General features: G+C 43.6%; 1 protein-coding gene across 1 annotated transcript; it reads left to right on the top strand.

Moving 5' to 3' along the window:
* The first annotated feature begins 18,714 nt into the window (after positions 1–18,714).
* Positions 18,715–20,414, top strand: LOC147690313 (uncharacterized). The gene is made up of 2 exons (XM_086936666.1): positions 18,715–19,135; positions 19,411–20,414. Exons 1-2 carry the CDS (start codon positions 18,715–18,717, stop codon positions 20,412–20,414), a joined length of 1,425 nt encoding a protein of 474 aa, XP_086792792.1.
* Positions 20,415–22,977: the final 2,563 nt, after the last annotated feature.

The raw sequence follows: 22,977 nt of genomic DNA, 5'->3' as shown, positions 1-22,977 counted from the left end.
CAGGTTTTCTACTTTCACATTGTTCAGTTCATCCATTAGATGGACATTTCTTTATTTCTCCTGCTTTACTTGCAAGATTAATGTTTTGTTCTTGGCACATGAGGTTGGAGCATGGGTGGCAGGCAGATGCCGCAACTGCTTTTTTCACTTCAAATACGGACTACCTTGCATAATCCTTCTTTCTCTTCCAGAAGTATCTAAATCTGTCACACCGCAACAAAAATGATTTCCAAACATTTGAAATCATATACTTTATTTACCAATACCAATCCCTAATTGTTGATGAGTAGCTTATATTATAATATGCTAAAACAGGGTAGCTTTGTTGTTATGATGCACTTAGGTCTGGGAAACTGATGTAATTCAGAGTTTTGCTATGTAAGAAATAAAAGATCAGGGGGCATATTATCAACAACTAGCGATATTTATCGCAAAATAAGCTTAGCGTAATTTTTACTATCGCCGTGCATCGCCGGATTTTACCGCAGAGATAACGTGCTATTAGCAATGTTTATCTCCAAAGTGATAAAATATATATAACATTTTATGAAATGGAGGTGAAAAGGTGTGTGAAGGTGATGTACAGGGTCAGCTTGGAGGTACTCTGACCCAATGTTTGAGAAATGAAGGTGCTAATGACACAAGTTATGTGTCCAAAACGGATTTTTTTAATCACATGTGATATTTGCGAAGATGCCGTGACAATCACCACGGCACCTGTGAAACATCGCAGGGATTTCACGACTATTAGAACATCTTTGTGAATATTGGTCAAAATAATAAAAAAAAATTATATATATATATATTCACTGAAAAAACCATAGGTTATAGACCATATATAGTTAGGGATTAGCATTTACAAAACCTTATTTTACTCACACAAAACCATTGAAATTCACATATATAGTTAGTTGCACTGACTATATATCGCGCACCCGCAATCCAATGCTGATGATGTCACATATTACATCATTCATGACATGGTCAGTGACATCACTGAAGACATCACTGATGACATCTCAAATGACATCACTGATGACATCACTGATGACAACATCCAGTGACTGTATGTTTCTGTAAAGTTAAAATATGTCTTACATATTGAAGAATGAGTGGATGTATAAGAGTCTGGATGAAGGATTTAGTAGGTGCATGACTGACTGTATGAGTGAGTGATTAAATGTGTCTCACTGAGTGCATGGGTTAGTGACTAAACTGTCTTAATTTGTGCATCATTATGTCTGTTGTTCTGTAAACTGCTGCATGTGTTGATCAGTAGCTATGTGAGTAACTATATGGGTTATTGATTGGTTGCCCAAGTATTTGTATCGGAGACTGAGTGTGTGTGTGTGGGTGGCTGGGCGGTGTGTGACTCTGTGCATAGATGTGTAAACAGTTGATTCACTAGATGTATGGGTTCAAAAGTGCATGTGGAATCAGCTGTATGGGCGGTTGACTGTGTGCAAGAGTGTATTGGTGAGTGAATGGATTTCTCAGTGCTACATGTCAAAGTAAGTACATATGTAAAACACAGTACATGTGAGAGTTGACATATATAAATAACTGTGCATAAGAGCCAGTGAATGTGTGAGTGGCTGTATGGATCATTGTAAACTTTTATCAGGGATTGTATAAGAGAGTAAATATGTGTTAGTATATGTTTGAATAAGAAAGGTGTGTATAACTGTATAGTTGAGGAAATGGAGGTGTGATTGATTTTTTGCATGACTGACTAGGTGTGTGAGTAACTCCATGGATGAGTGACAGTCTGTAAGTGTCTGTTTACACTGATTGTATCTAAGGTTATATTAGAATCTGAAGAGGTTCATTGTATTATCACATGAATGATATCATCAGTGATGTGATGAGTAATGTCAAATGAGATGTCATCAGTGATGTCATTTGAGATGTCATCAGTGATGTCATCAGTGATGTCATTTGAGATGTCATCAGTGATGTCATCAGTGATGTCACTGACCATGTCATGAATGATGTAATATTATTATTATTATTATTATTTGCTGTTTTATAACACGCTCCGTTACTACCAGAGTGTCCTGGCGCGATATCATCAGCAGTGGATTGCGGGTGCGCGATATATAGTTAGTGCAACTAACTATATATGCGAATTTCAATGGTTTTGTGTGAGTAAAATAAGGTTTTGTAAATGCTAATCCCTAACTATATATGGTCTATAACCTATGGTTTTTTCAGTGAATTTTCAAGGTTTTGTAAATGCTAATTCCTAACTATATATGGTCTATAACCTTTGGTTTTTTCAGTGGATTTTAATGTTTTTTTTATTGCAAATATCAAAAACTGTTAAATGTATTATTCTTTTAAATGAAAAATATATTTTATATGTTTGTAATATAATTTTTTTATGCATCTGCCAAACCCTAACCTCTTAATAGTGCACTGTGGTGGAATTGATTTTGGGACTATGACTGGTGTTGGTCTGGAAATGCTTTTAAAGGACACCTTTCATCAATTGATGACACTTTTTCCCCAAACTGCCTTGGTATATTCCAATATATGCCAATGACAGAAATGGAAGTGGTCCAACCAATTTTTTCCACAATTTGAGAAAGCACGGAAACATGTGAATAAATCTGTTTCTGCTTACATGAGAGAATTTACAATGGGTTTAATATACAACAATAACTTGCGTTACAACATGCAAGACATCTACAGAGGAGATGGTGTGCACTTCTCCGATGAGGGGAATAGAATATTCCTCCTGAATTTAAAACTGTGCATTGGAACCTACTTGTAAGTACCTTAATTAGCCACAGAACCCAATAGCTCTCTTCATTGCTTCCCTACCTCTGATCATTCAAAACGTTTATCTTTTTCTAACTTTTTTTTTTTTTTTTACTAAAGTACGCTCCCCGGTTCGCTTACCGGTGCGCGTACCGGGCGCTTCCCACGCGATTTCTTTTTTTTTTGCCTATATCAGTGTCCTAAGCCCCCCTCAGAAAACCTAGGGGGTCACAAAGTGTCTACCGTGCCCCCTTCTACCTATTCCGAACATTGTTTGTCCTCCATCTTGTGTCTCAATTCTACCAATACACAAAATGGAGGACTCCCGTAACACTGCCGGTTCGCGTACCGGGGCGCTCACCATTGAGCGCTCGCTAAAAAAAGGTGGGAAAGTAATTTACAGAAAAACCACTAGAGACACTTTCATCAAATATAGAATAGGCCCTACTACATAGCAGTCCCTACCATTTACCCAAATTTGATGGAATTCCATTGAGAAAATTATGCTGTAGGCCTGACTAAATATCCTGAGGTAAATTACCTAACAAAAACACTTATGAAGTGTTAGAATTGACAACCAATTAAAATGCTACTTTCATTATCTTCTATTATTTTATGACATTTCATTAGTTATGTACCTGAATATATATAAAGAAAGAGAGAGAAACACAGCCATTTTGACTACTACTTCCTGAAGTACATTTCAAGTGCATTTCAACTGACAACTTAAACTTCTTTTTCAAAGGTAAGATGTTATTTTAAAAACTGAAGTATGTTGTGCACTTTAAGTTAATTAGGAAAACATTTTCTGATAGTTATATACTATCCCTCTGTAATAGTTATAGAATAAGATAGACTTCTCTGTTATAGTTATGGATGGAGTTAGGCTTGTCTTGTATAATTATGAATTTACTTAGGCTTTATCACATACACTTTTTTATATTTTTACTTCCACTCTGATATCATACACTGCCCAAAGATAAAATCACTGTTAAAAAAAACCAAACTACCTGTCTGAACTTAAACCCAACAGTGCCCTATCTCTACTGATATATTTTTTTAAAATTCAAATTACAGCTCAAAAATGGAAGGAGAGCAAAAAAATACCATCGAAATTGTTCTGGAAAGCAACAAAGATACAGATATTGAACCCAATGACTCAGAATTCATGGATGAATCACGGGACTATGAACTTCTTCAATGTGTAGAATCAGTAGATTTCCTGATTGAAAATGAGGACATTTCTGACAATCAAATATTAGATGTTCTTTTAAATTTTGAAAACGAATCTGAGAAATAAATTTATATTTAATAATTCAAAAATTGTTTGAGACATTATTCATTTTTATATGTATTTTTTAAACTAGTACCAAATTAATTATAATGTAAAGTCAGACTTTAAATATACTGTGTAACTTTTTTGTGTAACATAGTAAGTTTGCTCATAGTTACTTCCTTTCTCCCACTATTTTATCTCCAATGTGTATTTAACATCTCTTTTTCATCTCCTGCCTCCATATTCTTTCTGCTTTCCTCACAGACTATGCTATGAATTCCATGTACCACAATAACTTCTGAAACAACATGCAAGATATCTACAAAGGAAACTGTGTATTTTTATTTGTAGACTCTGCATTAGTACCTACATGTTAATACTTAAATAAAAAAATAATAAAAAAAAGAACAATCAATATACATACATTATTTGAACATTGCTTCATTCTATTTTCCCTATATTACGCTCCCTGGACCACTTCCCAGTGCGCGTACCGAGCGCTCCCCCCACAAAAAAAATGATATAAAAATTATTTTGTTTTGCCCCGCGGGGCCCTTTTAAAGCCCCCTCATCAAACCTAGGGGGTCAGGGAGGATGTACTCTGCCCCTTATGCTCATTTCCCCCTTTGTTTTTGCCACCTCTTGTGTCTCGATCCTACCGAGACACAAGATGGCGGCCGCTCCGGACTGTTTAGAATGTTCACAGTCACCGGGAGCCAATCCGCTTCTCCTTGCGAAGTTCCGTTACGCGTCAGGTACGCGAACTGGGGCGCTAACCGGGACGCTGTCACAGATATATCTGTTTTTTAAAACGTTAATTTCTCAAAATCCACTGGAGCACATATATTAAGACATAGCAAAGGCACGTCGGGCAAACCATATCTTCAATTTTGCCAAGTTTCGTGTAAATCCATTCAGCCGTTCGAGTTAAAAGTGATTCCAACCGCCCTATGGAAAAATGAATAGGAAAAACGCGTTTTGGGACCCCCCTTTTTTCTCGGCCCCCCCTTGACGAAACCCCCCCAAATTTCCAGGGGCTGCTCAGAAACAAAATGTGCCATTTTCCTGAAAATTTCAGCCAATTCCGTCCACAAACGCCAAAGTTATTTGACATAGAATTTTCAGAAATCCCATAGGAAAAAAATCCTAACTATATATACCTACTGGCGACCGCCAGTAGGTAATATATATATATATATCCAAACCTTGCAGGAGCACCCAATTTGAAGGCTTCCTCAGGGAGCATAAAATAATCACATTGAAGCATGACAGCATGCTGGCAGGCGGCTTGATGAGGCATCCATCACAGAGTTCTATTGCCAAACGCGTTTCGGGAGTAACTGACTCTCTTCATCAGTGGAATGGAAAACGGACAACTGAGAGCGCTGTTCAAATGCGCACCTTAAGTGAAAACACCTGCCGAGTAGGGCGGAGCCCGCCGCCCGGCATCCTGGTTGTTGTAGTGCACAAAGTCTTGCTCTAGTGAGCGCGCCTGATCAGAGTCCCAATATAACAAGTATTGATCCCCAGTGGGTTTGATGGGGGCACCAGTTCGACACCTGCCCTGCTTCTTTACTGTCACAGTGGTGGGGCAGGCACCGCCCTGCAGCAGCGCCTGTCCCGCTCCCTCCTCGAACCCAAACTCCATAGTAGGTGCCTGGCGAAGTCCGCACAAGGCGATGGGCCGCTCTTCACGACCGGGACCGGCCGTTTCAAAATCCAAACCTTGCAGGAGCACCCAATTTGAATCCGACCATTGGCCAATTGATCAATAGTTCACCACAGGTTAGCTACAGAAAGGCACGTTCTCTACAAGACATGCTTGTTAGGAGTTACTTTGAGGGCCCTGTACAAAAGAAACACTGGCTCAAAGAACAAAAAGGGTTCTATAAATGTGGCAAATGTAAAGCCTGTGCTACCAGTAAAAATGTGAAGTCCTATTTACTTCCTACGGGAAAAACTGAAAGTATAGGCAAATTCATGAACTGTAACACTGATCACTGTGTCTATGTAATTATGTGTCCATGTTCAAAGCTCTATGTAGGCAGTACCATCTTTCCTATAAAAAAGAAGATCCTTGAGCACATGCGAGCTATCAGAAATGTTGATATGTCCTATGCTACTGCAAGACACTGGTTTCGCGTTCACAACAGTGATGTTAACCAATTTTCCTTTTTTGGCATCGACAGGGTCCCAGCAAACCCCAGAGGGGGTAACCGTCTTAAACAACTACGTGTCCTGGAATCCCGCTATATCATCCGCCTGGATTCGATGAACCCCTTTGGCCTGAACGAGGATGAAGAACTGTATGTGCACATTGGCTAAGACCCTATGTTGAGCCGAAAGATCTGCCTTTACTCTGCACCAGTTCAATCTGTGTCCTCACTCCCTCTGTTACCCAGATCCCTCATTGTTGGTGTCTGTGTCTGTCCCCCCCTTCCCTCACTAACCTGCTCAGAGAGGGCTCTCTCTGACACAGGTGGGTTAATTACATCAGTACCCCTGGACTCCAATTATGATCTGAGTTACCATACCTGGCTTGAATCCGTCTCAATGTCTGTTTTTGAATTATGATACAATTTATCATGTATAATGAAATGTTCCCTGTCCGAATGAGGGTATCCATGCAAATACCATTGATTTTATTTTTTCACAATCACACCATTGTGCTTGTCCTTAACATGTCTGGCTAGGCAAGTTTTTCAGGCAACACAGGGTTCACTTTTTATAGTTCACAGGGCTGAAAGAAGTATTTCAGTACCTCACCCTTTAACTTTCTTTACTTTTTTAGTTTGTTTGAAATGACTCCTATATAACGTTGGAAACTCCCGTTATATATATGGGGGTGTTTCCCCATCCTACCTTAGAGGTAGAGGAGGTTTTACTGCTCTAGTCCTTATTAGCTACTAAGACTACCGTTGTGGAGTATTTCGGATATTATGATTTGGCCACCTGGCCGTGATGAGTTAACCCTAAAGTTTGTTGTAAATTCGGCCACTTGACCGTGATGATATAAATTTAACAATGTTGTGCATTTAATAGACAACTGTGATACTTTCAAGCGGTCTAAAAAACTGTGGAGCAAATAATTTGAGAGGACATGTTTATATAATGCAGTGAAAAATGAACTGTTTTTGTATATTTGGAGCTCATATTTTTTGAGTATACAATATGTTGCAATGCTACCATTAATAGTATAACAAATTATTATATACTATTCAATCTGTACCCTTTATGTATGTTTAACAAATTGTCATCTTTAATTTTATTTGAGACCGTTTTTGTCACAGTCTGCCTTCTACCTCTCTGGTAGTTCACTCAAAATGTAGTTTGAAGAAACGTAGCAGTCCTACCTCAATTTCCTTTACTGTGTGGAACACTTTTTGCATAAAATGGTGGTTTTGTTTATTTGTGGTTGGCTTTGGAAGAAGACCGTTTGGTCGAAACGCGTCGCCATTAAAAACAATTGAAAACACAGACCCTGGAGTGCGAGTCTCTTTGTGTGGTTTTTACTTAGACACTGAAACACCCTCTTAGAGTCTCATGCACCCACCCATTCACAGACCTATGAACTCACTAACAAATCCACTCAGACACTGATGCACCTAATCGCAGAGTCAATCAGACACTAACGCACCCAGTCACAGACCCACCTAGACACTGACACACTCCCTGACCGAGCTATTCAAAAACTCAGACACACAGTCACTGACCCACTCAAAGTGATACATGCACTCACAGATTGATTCAGAGAGTGAGCCACCCATTCATAGATATATCCACAAACTGATGCATACACTCACACAAAACTCACGAGAGACTCGGAAATCAACTCAGATAGCCACTGAGACAATGATGGACATACTCAAAGAACCATTCAGAGACTGTGACACCCACTCATAGATGCAGGCAGACAATTATGTACACAGTCACAGACCCACCCAGTCACACTTGCTACTCAAACAGTCAGTTGTGAGAGAGCCATTGAGAGAATTATATTGTTTTACACTTATGTAGATATGAATGTACGTAGTGTGATAATTAGATTCATTTTTTATGTATAAATATTGAATGTGCTGTTTGCCATTGCATGTTTACTTTTGTTTTGCATTTTTACGATGTATTCACGAAGGTCGTGATGTCATCGCGACTTCTGACATTACTGCAAAAACAGAGAATACATTTGAAAAGTGTTTTATTCTACAAATGAATTCACAGAGGAAATTTAAACCAACATCTTGCTGAAACACCTAGAGTCAAACTTTAGCTAAAATGTGTCTATAAATGTCTTTTACAATTTGTGAAAAACACGCGCTCTTAGCGGTGTGTTTGGAGTGATCGCAATGACATCGCGAAGACTACAAATATTTCCCAAAAATTATGATTAATGTATTTCTAAATAAATACATGACAAATGCAAAAATTAGTGGTGCACAAGGCAGACGTAATGTACAATATCTGATTATACAAATAAAATTTGAAAAATCGTAGAAGTTCACAAAAAAAACCTAATGCAATATGGACATTGAAGTTAATAAATATAATTCAAATAAAAAATTGACTGAATAAATGAAAGGTTACAGGGACATTATAGGAAATAAAATTAAAAAAACATAGAAATTCTATGAAGAAAACAAAGGTTACAGGGAGGTTATAGTTAGGATGGAACTTAAAAAACCTTAGAAATTCACTGAAAAAACAAAGGTGGGTGGAGCATCATGGTATGTGCAAGTGCCAGAGATGCTTAGCTGAAGAAATAGCGGTCAACTTCTATACCATAGTGTCACATTGCTCATGGGGACATTGTCGTTTTCCCTATGTTAGCATGCTGCAGATTGCCTGCTGCTTTGCGAACTTTACTACATGCGTTTATTTTTCATACGTTTCTTTCACAACTTTCACACAAGAACCTTCAGTTATTTTCACGCATTGCAGGTTCCTGGAATTTAGTCTGAACATTATGTGCTAGGTTGAACAACTATGCCCCTTGTTATTCTGTTCTGGTCAGTCCCTAGCACCTAGAAACAACATACAGATGCAGCTGGTGTTTGGGACTACGTTCGCTGGTCTTGTAGGAAAACACGGATAGGTGACAGACACTTGCAGAGGGACCTTTCTAGGAAGAAGAGCATGATAGCACCTATGATGTAGATATATCATCTATAGACTCAGGTACAGATTCTGCAGATAATGCCAAGAGATATTCTGTTACAGAATCATCTTGCTTCTATACAAGGGGAGGGAGGTTAGGCTACTCTGTTGTATATCATGACACCAACTTTTATGATTTACGGATTATTTGCCATGCTGACCGTATTTGTGTTATGCATTTTTATGCTATTGTGGCACACCTATACTGCATATTTGAGCATGTTAGTTAAAATGAATATTTTAACTTGTGGCATGCAGCAGGAATTCCAGCCTGGTGCTGGACATTCCAATTGCGGGCTGGGTCGAGACGGAACCCAGCCATCATGCGCACAGGCCACCCGTGGCTCATGATAGGTGGGTTCCGTCACGAGCATCAAACGAGTCAAACTTGGTTATGTCTCTGTTAGATCTTATTGTTGACGAGAACAATAGTGTGAGTGAAGGGGAGTGTCTTGCAACCACGATTACTGAGAGAGCCAGGAGTGTTGTTTTCTGGGGTGTCTAATCACTTGTTCCTCTGTGAATGAGTAGAAGGGCAAGTAAGGCACTACAGCCAGTCGGTCCTGGCCTCATGGGTACTAAGATGGTGGGATGACTCAGTCCGCATCTACTTAGGTCACATAATCCTACGCATAGTTCTGTGTTTGCATAGAATCCCTGCAACAATATAATATATATATATATTCACTGAAAAAAAACAATGGTTACAGGGATGTTATAGTTAGGCTCAGATGTCACTCATACATAACAAGAGAAATTCAGCACTTAAAGTTACCTCAGCTAACTATAAGTCACACCCAGCAATGCACTGCTTATGACCTCACATATTACTTCACTCATGACATGTTCAGTTACATCTTATTTATTTATTTATTTGAAAGGTTTTATATAGTGCTGGCTAGACCCAGAGGTATCAGAGTGCTTTACATGAGTATCAGACCATAGTCACAGGTTACATCGTTTCAAAGGTTAAACAGTCATTAGAGCATAGCTACATAGTTACATGTTAGATCGAGACTAGCAATAAGGAGAATATGCGTAAGGGAAAAAGCAGGCAACGGGAGAGATTAATTGGAGAGGGGGTAGGAGTAGGGGAAGTAGACAGCGAATGAAGGAGTGACGGAGGAGGGGGAGGGTGAGAGACACAGCATGAACATAGAGGGGTAGGGTGACAGGGGCACAAACCGGTAGACGAGTAATAGCTGCGTCCAAAGTTCCGTACGCTGTGATCCCAGGGGAAGTGGTATCATTCCCCCAACTCTGTTGCGAGAGGCTCCCTTAACGCAATGGACTCTCTCAGAGGGGTTTCTGAGACTTCAAGGCCTACCTACTAGATCCTTCCCCAAAAAGGGAGAGGAAGTGCTTTGGCAAGGGGCATAATACCATACCTCAACTGTGAGTGGCTCCCTCTGCGTTATGGACTCTCTCAGAGGGATCACTGAGACTCCAGAGTATAAGTAATTGGATATTTCCCCAACAAGTGGACAAGGAGTGCTTAGTTAAAGGGCACAAGGGACAGGGGGCTAGGTGGCATAGCAGGCAAGGGGAGAGATTAAAGGAAGGGGGATGGGGCAGAGAAAGTAGACAAGATTGAAAGAAGGAAAGCGGTAGGAGAAGGTGAGAGAGAGCATGAAAAGGGGGAGGGTGAAGGGGGGCACAAACCGGTAAACAAGTGAAAACCTCATCCAATGTCCGGTAAGCTGTGATCCCAGGGGAAGTGGTATCATTTCCACATCTCTGCTGTGTGAGTCTCCCTTTACCAAGTTGACTCTCTCAGAAGGGTCTCTGAGACTCCAAGACCTTCCTACTGGATCCTTCCCCTACAAGGGGAGAGGGAGTGCTTTGGTAAGTGGTGCATACCTGCCTAAGCTGTGCATGGATCCCTTGATACTGTGGACTCTCTCAGAGGCGTCACTGAGACTCCAGAGTAAGAATATTGGATCTTTCCCCAACAAGGGGAGAAGGAGTGATTAGTCAAAGGGCAACAAGGGACAGGGGGATAGATGGCGGGTTGGAGCTGGCAAGTCAACAGGGGGGGGGAACATATGGCAAAAGAAAATCGCATTCATTACATAAAGATAACACATTCAATACTAGGGTAAATTAACAATCCAGAAAAAGACAGGATCCACGAAAGGCAAGGGTCAGGGAGGACAAAGGGAGGGAGTCAGCAAGTTGAAGAGTCCCACAAGGAAGAGATATGGATAGCAGAAAAGGAAATGTAAACGTTGTAGAGTCACTCAGGAAAGAGATGCAAACGGGAGAGCTCAGAATCACAAAATAGTGATATTAAGTACAAAGAACTACTACATAATAATAATAATAATAATAATAAACAAGCTTATAGAGCGCACAGTAACGCCATCACGGCGTGTCCCCGCGCTAAGCTACCAATGAACCTGCCTAGAGCACCCAACACCTATGCAGTATATAAGTGAGTTTTGAGCATATACTAGTGGTTAGAGTTGTAACTATGCAAAATAGTAAATTCACTCAGGGTTTGATTCACATCACTCATGACAACACTGACAACATCTTAAATGACATCTCTGATGACATCACTGATGGTATCTCAAATGACATCCGGCCTTCGGTCCAGGCCAGCACTCTCCCCAGCAGTTCCGCCTCACTGCCGCAGCCCCAAGTCCTCTGCTGTGCAGGGTTTGCGCCGGCAGCCCACCCAGCCTCAAGGTAATCTTATTTTAACTCCAGCATTCTGCCAGACTCAATGAGTCATATTAATTTTAGTTTAGACACCGGTAAATCACCTGCATTCCTCCTCACTTAGGATTTGTTTTACGCCAGGTTCCCGCTGCTGCTGCCCATGCAGCCCTTCCACCAACACAGTCCCTGCTCCCGTCTCCCTACCTCTGGTCCTGCCCCCTCCCCTACTTAATGGCAGTATATGCACAGTCGCCCGCTGGCACGCCTAAGACAAGCCCGTCTGCGCCTGTCAGCCTGCCGGAAGCAGCCAGCACCAGGAACTCTGGATCCATGACCCCCCCACTACTACCACAACGCCACCCTCCTCGCACTCAACCCCGGACGACTCAGAGACTGCCAACTAGCATCTCCAGTCTCGACCTATGGCCAGTTCTCCTGCCACCACTGCCGCCAGACGTCCCCCTGACTCCTGGAACCGCAGACACCGCCGCCAATGACACAATAAGAAGCATCCTCCTCAATGTGCGCTCCGTACACAAACACGTCACGGAAATCTGGAACCTACTGGACTCTCTCTCGCTGACATAGCCTTCTTCACGGAGACCTGGACCAACGCCACTTCTGCCCCCGACATCAACACCGCCATCCTGGACGGATACAAGATCCAGAGGAAGGACCGCCCCAACCACCTGGGAAGGGGCCTCGCCATCATCCACAAGAACACCCTCTGACTCACCTCCTCCAGCAAAACCTTCCCCACCGCCGAACACCTGCACTTCCATATCTGGACCAGCCCCAACACCACACTCCGAGGAACCCTAATCTACAGACCCCCGGCCCCAAGACACCCTTCGCCACCACCATCACCGACTTCATCGCACCCCACTGATGTGGTGGGCCTCAGCAAGGCCTACCAGTGCTAGGGGTTCTCCCTTCTCTGCTCAGAGTCCTCAGACCAATAGGAAGAAGCTGGCACAGAAACTGGAATAGAAAAGACAGAGTTTATTAAACCTCTTATTTATTTATTTATTTATTTTTAGCATTTATTGAGCGCGAACAATTGCCCGCAGGCGTCTCGGCGCTGTACTGTATTACCCTCCTATATGAGCTTGGAAAGTTTTTCAGAGATAAATAGCCAAGTTTTCAATTTCTTCCTAAAGGACATTAGGTTTGGACTTGATCTTATTGTTTGTGGAAGTGTGTTCCACAATCTTGGGGCGGCAACTAGGAAACGTCTGTCTCCCCAGTTGACCAGCCTCGTCCGTGGCACTACTAAGTCATTTTGTCCTGCTGATCGTAGCATTCGAGCAGGAGTATATGGGACAAGATGGTCACACAGGAATTGAGGCGCTTGATGGTGTAGTGCCTTATAGACGATACATAACGTCTTAAATTTAATTCGATTCCTGACAGGAAGCCAGTGAAGACTCCTCAATGATTCTGCTATAGGTTTGAATTTAGGAATGTTAAGGAGAAGTCTGGCTGCTGCATTTTGGATTGTTTGCATTTTCTTAATTATCCTAACTTGAGCGTTTGCAAACAATCCATTGCAGTAATCCAGTGCTGATAGGACCAAAGCACTAATCAGTGTCTTTCCCACATTTATAGGGAGAAAAGGGAGGATCTTCCTCACCAGACGTAACTTGTAAAAAGCCGTAGAGGCCGTCTGATTGGCGTGAGCCATGAGATTTAAATTGTCATCAAAGATGACACCCAGATTTCTCACTTTCGTGACTGGTTTGGGTGCGGCTCCAAAAGATGATGGCCACCAGGTTGGGGACCAACTAGGGAGGTCCCCAACTAGGGAGGTCCCAGGGATCATCTTGAGGTGGAACTAGACTCACACAACACCCTTCGGTATAGTATGAGGTAGCACACTGACTAGAAGGAGCTTGGTCCTTTTATACCCACACAGAGGCTGAAATGAAGCTGGTACAGAGCACAGAGTGTAGGTTTCAATACATACAAGGTCATACAGAAAGTGTGCTTTCAGCAAGTGGGAAGGACTAACAGTCAGCTATTCTGGTGGACACATCTTGACAGTTACAATTCAGAGACAGCTGCATGCTCTTCTGAGCTTGTGCAACGAAGAGGAGACTAAACATATCTTATCTCTAGGCAGATTTCAAGAGCAGTTGACAGGGAGGTGGGACAGAGCACATGGCATACAAAATGGCTGAAAGAAATACAAAACGGATTCAGTAAAACGGCCAAGATAGGCTCTAAATACGACATGTCTTCTGGCAATGCTTAATCCAATTATTTCTACACTACCACACCACGCCATCGCATCAATGACCTACATACTTATCAGAGACCTCAACTTCCACCTAGACAACCCCAGCAACCCTAACTTCACCACCCTCCACAACAATCTAGCCGTCATTGGACTCACCCATCAAATCACCACGCCCACACACAGAGCAGCACACACCCTCGATCCCATCTTCGCAGCAGGCAACAGAGTCCGCTTCAACCACACAACGTAACCTCCATGGACCGGCCACCACTGTTTTCACTTCACCGTTGTCAAACCCAAGGCACCAAATAAGAAGAAACTGGAGCAAGGTCACCGACGGGCAACTGAGCTCCACCCTCACCCGAGAAAACCCCACCTGACTACCCGATGCAAACTCCGCAGCCAGAGAACTCCACACTTTGATATCCAACTTTGCAGATGAACTTGCCCCGCTATGCAACTATGGTGAACAACGCCCCAGGAAAGCCGCCTGGTTCACCACAGATCTCCAAGAAGCAAGACACATCTGCAGACGCCTGGAGAAGACCTGGAGGAACACCAAGACAACAAACAACTACTCGACCAACAAGGAGGCCATGACAAACTACCACAACCAAATCAGAATAACCAAGAGGAACTTCATCCACAACAAAATCCTCACCAACACCACCAACTTCAAGGAATTCTTTACCGTTATCCAGGAATTCACCAACCCACGCAGCAAAGCCACAGACATCACCCCATCCCAAGACCTCTGCGACAAGCTTGGTATCTACTTCTACCTCAATATCAGAAAACTCTATTACAACTTCATCGACCACACACAAATCACAACTGCCAGCCCCCCAGAGACACCACCCAGCCCACCATCACCTACTGTACTCCAATCACGACCAAGGACACTGCTGCCACCATGAAAAGCATCCACTTGAGAGCTCCCACCGACCCCCCTGGGGCTCTAACTTAAAATATGCAGGGGGCTCACGTGGGCCCCAAAGCCCAGGGACTCCCACCCCCGGGGCTTGTTTAAATTGGGTGGGGGGCCCCCCCAGCCCCAGGGACCGCCAACCCCGGGGCTTCAAAACATTAGGTGAGGTGGGCTCTGAGGCCCCCCCCAGCCCCAGGGACTGCCACCCCCGGGGATTCTTCAAGATATGGGAGGGGGCTGCAAGGCCCCCCTTCTGGAGCCTTGTCTAGGCCCTGGGGACTGCCACCCCCAGGGCCGGCTCCTGCAGTGTCCCGGGTGCCCACCCTAGGGACACTGTAGTTTGCAATGACTCGCGGTTCCCACCCTGTCATTGCAAACTGCTTTCCTATTTCGAAGAGAGAACAGGAAACCTGCTCTCCCTTCCAAATAGGAAAGCAGATTGCTTTTCCACTGGGGGAGCAGCATGTTAGCTGCTACCCATCTGGAAAAACAATGCCGGTTCCCGCAGGACGCGGGCAGCCGGCTGGGACCGTGGGGAGTTTGGGCACTTCACGGCCCCCAACAAAGAGGGCCAGCCCTGGGAGATGGGGTCCCCGTGGCTAGAAATGGCCTGGGAGGGGGCCACGCAGCCCCTCCCAAGAAACGGCCCCGGGGGATGGGGTTCACGGGGCCAGAACTGGCCACAGGAGGGGGGTAAGGCAGCCCCCTTCCAAAATAACAATTAAAAAAAAGGGCCATGCCCTCGGGGGATGGGTCACCGGTGCAAATTATGGCCTCCATCCAGGGAGCTTCGTTGCATTGAGGTTTTCAGAGGCCACACCCCTTTTTATACCTCTCTGCAAGCAGCTCTGTGGCGCTTACTGGGGGTACCTGGTGGGCTAGTTTGCCCCCAGGGACCCTCAAGATTGAAGAGGAATTAATTCCTCAACTTAAAATGCACCACAGGGCGCGTTTGCCCAATGGTGAAGGAAGGGGGCAGGGCCTGAGTGTGGGGCATTTTAAGTTGGGGAAAAAATTCCACTTCAACATGAGAGACCATGGGGGCTAAGTAGTCCACCAGGTCCTTCCAGGAAGCGCCACTGCACTGCGTTGCAGAGAGGTGGTGGAGGCCGTGCCCCTTTTTACGTCTTTCTGCTACGTAGCTCTGTGGTGCTTACAGGCTGTACTACGAATTCCAATTTACTCACCTGTTATCAGGAGAGACCTCAGTGCAGCATCTTTGTGCCCAGTACTGATCCTGAAAAGTAATTCCAGCCATACTTACCAGTAATTTGAATTTCCTTCCATAGGGTAACATTGACTGGTTTCACTTGGAAATTCTTTTAAGTGTGGAGTTTTGGAACTTTTAAATATTCACCTAAAATCATCCGAACAACGAATTCCGATCTACTTACCTGTTATCACGAGAGAACTCAGTGCTGCATCTTTTAGCCCAGTAATGACTCTAAAAAGTAATTCTAACCATACTTACCAGTAACTTGTATTTCCTTCCAAAGAATTCCATTGTCTGGTTTTCACCAGAAAAGTTTCTATTTTCACAAACTACAAATATTCCTTAAAAATCGCCTGTATGACTTAAACGCATTCTTTCAACTGTTTACAGGAGATACACCAGTGCTGGATCCAGGAGCCACCACCGAGTAAGAAAAAGTAACGATAACACTACTTACTTGCTAAGTGAATTTCCTCCCATAGGATAACATTGGTGATTCTATGTCAAATAGTTAATGTGTCAACTTTTACAATACAATAATATTCCTTAAAAATCACTACTGTAACCAAAGCGCTTTTACTCAACTGTTTACAGAAGATGTCCCAGGACTGAATATAAGATCCAGTCCCCTGGTTAAAAAAGTAATCAATAAAGTAACTAATTGCATTTAACTAGAAATTTCCATTCAGCTCAATATTGCATTGTGTTTGAAATTGTGATGCCCATTGCAACCACTGTAACTACTGTTCCTAAAAGCCTATTGCCTATTTGCAAAGTATTTAAACTATAGTAATTCATTCTGAGAAAGTATATTTTATAATATAATGTATAATGTAATTCTAATTTAATTTAAAAAATAAAATATCTAAAGATAAATAGTTTAAAAAAATGTAGTAAATCAGTATCAAAAAATAAATATAAGAATTTATACATTAAAAATTGTCATTTACAAAACCTTTGAAATTCACTGAAAAAATCCATAGGTTTCAGACATGTTATAGTTAGGAATTAGCATTTAAAAAACCTTAGAAATTCACTGAAAAAAACATAGGTTTTAGGGGTGTTATAGTTAGTTGGACATTTCACTCGTACAAAACCATTGAAATTCCTCAGTTATAGCTAGTTTTACTAACTATGACTCGCGCACCCACAACCCACTGCTGATGATGTCACATATTACATAATTCATGACATGTCAGTGACATCACTGATGACATCACTGATGACATCTCAAATGACATCACCGATGACATCACTGATGACATCGTCCACGTGGCAATCTGATACATCTTATCATACACTAGTATAACCTTTCAACACTCATTATAAAATATGGAGCACCATATTTGAAACGATTGACACACCAATACAAGTTTCTAAAAACCCACTCAGTGATTCCTATATCTACACACATCTAAACACTTCCCTATAGATTCAATCATACATGCGTAGAAGATCAATAGAACACTATTAAATATACTTATATACCTACATCGACATTACACACCAGCACTAGTCCTGGGTGGCAAATTCCGTTCCGCTCGTGGAATTTGCGGAATTTGGGTAATTTCACGCTCCGTGGAGAACACGAAATTGCCCAAAATTCTGTGTACCTCGACTTCGCAAATTGTTTGCTTGTTCGTGTTCTCAAATGCGTGTTCGCAAGATATTTCCCCCGAGCACGCAAACAGTGATTGCGATCAGTAAAAAAGCGTCTTGAATAAGCATTTCTGCGTGTTCGCGGAATTTCTGCGTGTTTGCAGCGATTTTTTACCGTTAAGCGGATATTTGCGTAACGCGATTACGCAAATTCCGCCAACCCCTAATGGTGCAAACATCCTATTCACTTATGCAGTCATCCTACCCACTTATGCAAACAATTGATCATACTTATATTTTCTAAGCTACACACTTATACAAACACAACTTTATTTAGTCATATAGATAGTAACTCATACTTAGGGCCCGATGTAGGTAAAACGCTTTTTCCAATTTCAAAATACCGAAGCGCACCGAATCGGTATTCTGAAATCGGAAAACGAGATGTAGGAAAAAAAAAACGAAAAAATACCGATTCGGTCGTAATCGGTATTGTGATTCAATACGTACCGAATCGGCATGCACCGAATCGGAATGTACCGAATCGGCTACCACCGAATCGGAATTTTCCGAATCGGCAAATACCGAATCGGCAAATACCAAATCGGTGATCGAAATACACCCCCATGGCCAAAATGCCCATAGGAATGCATTGAAAAATCCGATTCGGTAAAATCCGATTCGGTTAAATCCGAATCGGTAAAATCCGATTCGGTAAAATCCGAAACAGCCAATGAGGTGGATCCACCCTCCCCCACCCAAGCAGGGAGTGGCTACCCAGGCAGGTGCAGCTCATTAAGAACTTTCTGGAGAGGCAGCCTGAGCTGAACATTCACAGTGAGCAGCAGTGGAAGCAGGAGCCAGAGCACTGTGAGAGAAAGATGGCTAGCAGCAGTGAGAGCCAGAAGGCTGGCCACAAGAGAAAACCCAAATTCAGTACCATGGAGCTGCAGGTGTTGGTGGAGGAGGTGGTGAGGGTGCACAGGCAGCTCTTTGCGAGGCTGTCCCTCACTGTACCGGACAGCACAAAGAGGAGGCTCTGGAGCGAGATTGCTGAGAAGGTTAACTCAGTTGGTGTCACACCCAGGAGCCTTGATGACCTAAAAAAAAGGTTTTATGATATACGCAGCCTAACTAAACGCAAAATGGCAGAGCTGCAGAGGCAAGCTGGACTGACTGGTGGAGGCAGGAACCCGGCGCCACCCCTCACTGAGCTGGAGGAACTGGTGTCCAGCACCATCGAGAGGGAGTGTGTGTCTGGAATCGGGAACCTGGATAGCTCAGCCAGAGCTACAGCTAAAGGTAAGAAGCATGCGCATCATGACACACCCTACCAGACACCTCCCCTTTAGACACAATGCACAGCCAAACCCCAGCCCAGTACTGCTACCAACAGACAAGAGAAATGCATCATGGTAAATGTAGTCAGCAGAAGTACGCAAAATATGGCAGTGCAGAAGCATAATATAAAAAACAGTCGAACAGAATCAAAGTATATGCAAGGACATGTGCAATGCTTTAATTGTAGTGACTGTAATACATCGGCACTCAATTCACAAATGCTTCTTTATACCTAGGGGCACCATCAGGCGGAGGAGCAGAAGCAACTGAGGCACCAGCACCAGCAACAACTTCCAGTGCGGTGGCAGGGCCAAGCACAAGTCAGGCTGCCCTGGAGGAGGAGGAGGAGGACAACACCATTGGCCAGGGAAATGAGGGAGACCTAGGACTTGACTTCACTTTTCTTCACTCCCCCCAAATGTCTGGCACACCCCCATTGCTGTTCTCCCCTGAGAACTCACCTACAACGGCCCACCCTGCACCTGCCACATCTCCTGCCAGGAGTATTGTTGTGGCTCCACTGAACCCTATCCAGGGAGCAGCGGGTCAGGCCCCAGCTACCACCACAGCAACACCAGTGGCACCCCAGCCCACACAGCAGGGCAGCAGCAGTTCCCGGAGGCGTACAAGTTCCAGCACTGCACTTCCGGCACGGGAGGGCAGCGTCTTTCAGGGGCTGGAGGGCAGCATGGTGAAGATACAGCGCATGCAGGCGAAATCCATCATGGCCTGCCAGCGCCAGCTTCGCCAGCATAACCTGCAAATGGGAGAGATGGTGCAAGGGTTTAAGGCTTTCGTCCAAACCAATAAGGAAGTTGATGCAGGTCTTGGCCGTGTGACCACAGCCATCACACAGCTATGCACCAAACTTGACGAGCACGAGCACTCTCGCCGGCGGGATGCCCGCATGCACAACAGATCAATTAGCCGCCTTGCTGCTGCTGCTGCACAACTATGCCAACGTGGGGCAAATATGGAGGCCAGCTTGACCCAGAACAGCGCTGAGGTCACCAGGGGCATGGCCCGCATAACAACCGCCATGGAGGCAATGATTATTTCCAACACTGTGGCCAATCCAGCCCTGGACCTGGCCGAGACTGGGGACAGCAGCAGCCGCAGCAGCCCGGCCAGCGCTGTGTCGGAGCCGCGCCGAAGCACCAGGCGCTCTGCTGAAGCTGCTGGACATGCGGAAGGGGGAGAGGCACACCCCAGTGGGGCTGCTAAGCGCAGCAAAAAGTAGGCTTGCCAGGGCGGGTGAGGCAACCCGGACCTTTGACATTGATTTACTTTACATTAACATTTTCTTTTGTTGCACATCAGTGCAGTAACGGTGTTGCAACATTATTAAAATTTTCTTTTCCTCACAACCATTTACCTGTCTGTGCATCTGTACTCACTCAGAAATAGTTTTCTGTAATCTCCTCACGTCTGTATCTGCCATCACTTGGCGTAGACAACCCAGCAGGTTGTGTTTGTGGCACAGCAATGTCGTCGTCATGGTCCTCGTAGTCTGACAACTCCACCTCAGTGCCCTTCTTCACCGCAAGGTTGTGCAACATTGCACAGACAGCTATGATCTTGCAGCAGGTGATGGGGGTATACTGCCTTGCACCTCCACTCTTGTGCAGGCATCTGAATCTGCTTTTCCAGATGCCAAAGGTCCGTTCAACTACATTCCTTGTGCTTTTGTGGACCCGGTTATACCTCCTTTGGCTGGGTGTGGAGGGGTTGAGGTAGGGGGTGAGTATGAATGAGCGGAGGGCATATGCACTGTCGCCTAGAAGGAAAAGTGGTAACATTACTCACATGCATACATGTATTTCACTTAGCTACTTTGTGTTATGTGGGTCTGATGATGTGTCTCACCTAGGAGGTATCCTTCACCAAATTCGCCAGCCATCAGCCGTGCATAGATGCCGCTCTGTTGAAAAATGTAGGAGTCGTGGGTACTCCCTGGGAATTTTGCTACCAGGTCTGTGATGGTGCACTTCGCATTGCAGATCACCTGAACATTGATGGTGTGCGTAGACTTCCTATTGCGGTATATGTATTCTGTGTCAGCTGGGGGGCAAATCGGAATGTGCGTGCCATCTATGCAGCCAATGATTTGGGGAAATTGTGCCATCTGGTAGAAGTCAGCTTTAGTTTGTACCAGTTCTGTGTGGGTTGCAGGGAAAGAGATGTATTGGTCCATCCTGTGTATCATGGCGTCAAGGAATGTGTGGAAGAACCTTGACAGGCTGCTCTGGGTCACCCCTCCTACCGCTGCAACTCCACTTTGATAGCTGCCAGACGCAAGCAGGTGTAGGCTGCATAGCACCTGGACGTGCGCTGGGATGGCGTGTGCCCTTGGGGTGGGGTGGTCCAACAGTGGTTTGAGGTCCCTGATGAGCTCCAGAATGGTGTCTGAGTCCAGCCTGTACCTCTGTAGGATCTCTGCCTCTGTGAGCATGAACAGGGTGATCCTCTATCTGTAGACCTGTTCCTCTCTTTGCCATTCCCTCTGTCCTTCCTGCTGTAGCCGTAGCCGCCTTGCAATGACATAAAAAGCAGCCATCCTGCAAGTTGCAATGCATTTTGGGTCTATTTTTATGGGTTGGAGTTGGTTACCACCTGATTGTAATCCATGATAAATACCGATTTTGAGCCAAAATCGGTATTTCTGTGCTTCCCTACATCTCCCTATCTGTCCGAATCGGGGATTTTCCGATTCGGTGATTCTACCGATTCGGTAGGTTATCCGAATCGGCTATTTTCCGATTCGCTGTCTCTACCGATTCGATACATGGACCGATTCGGATTTTTTCCGATTCGGTGTCACTACCGATTCGGTACATGGACCGAATCGGATTATTTCCGAATCGGTGTCACTACCGAATCGGTACATGGACCGAATCGGTATTTTTATCCGAATCGGTATGTTATCGATTCGTTATATTTCCGAATCGGGGTATTTCCGATTCGGATTATTTCCGATTCGGTAGTCATTCTGATTCGGTATTTGTACCGATTTGGACGATTTTCTTTGCCCTACATCTCGATGGCTGTATACCGATCGGTAAGGGCCCAAAATCGGTATTTTCGGCCGTTACCGATCAGTAACGGCCTATCTACATCGAGCCCTTGGTGTGTTAAAAAATCACTATTACAATTATACTGTTATCCATACAGTCACTCATACAATCACTGAGTCTTATGTATACTTTTTTATATACAACTGTCACATACACTGCCTTTTATATTTCTAGTTTGTTGGACATGTATCATTGAGAAATATATTTACTCATCACCAGACCCATAAAGAGATTCACTCACCTAAACAACTGTCTCCACATACAGTCTTAACCTCATATACCTACTAAATCAACTATTTACACATCTTTGGACAGTCACACACCTACCACCCAACCACACACATATTCATTCACTATCCCATACAAATACTCACTTAACTAATTAATAACTAATAAAGACTTTCATATAGTTAGTAACCAACTTATGTAGTAGTTTACACAACAAGAGATAGAGTGATACAGGTATTCACACAGTTTAATCACTATCCCATATATTTAGTGAGACATTTTAAATGTGTCACTTGGATAGTCAAACACATTGCTACTAAATCCTCCATTCAGACACTTTTACATCCACTCAGTCTTCAAGGCAGAAGCTATATATATATATAAATATATATATATATATATATTTATATATAAATATATATATATATATATATATATATCTATATATTCACTGAAAAAAACATAGGTTTCACACCAGTTATAGTTAGGAATTAGCATTTA

The sequence above is a fragment of the Lissotriton vulgaris genome, chromosome 9, assembly GCF_964263255.1.
Source record: "Lissotriton vulgaris chromosome 9, aLisVul1.2, whole genome shotgun sequence".
Taxonomy (NCBI): Eukaryota; Metazoa; Chordata; class Amphibia; order Caudata; family Salamandridae; genus Lissotriton; species Lissotriton vulgaris.
Note: the sequence above shows the minus strand (reverse complement) of the source record. Positions and strands in the feature narration are given on the sequence as shown.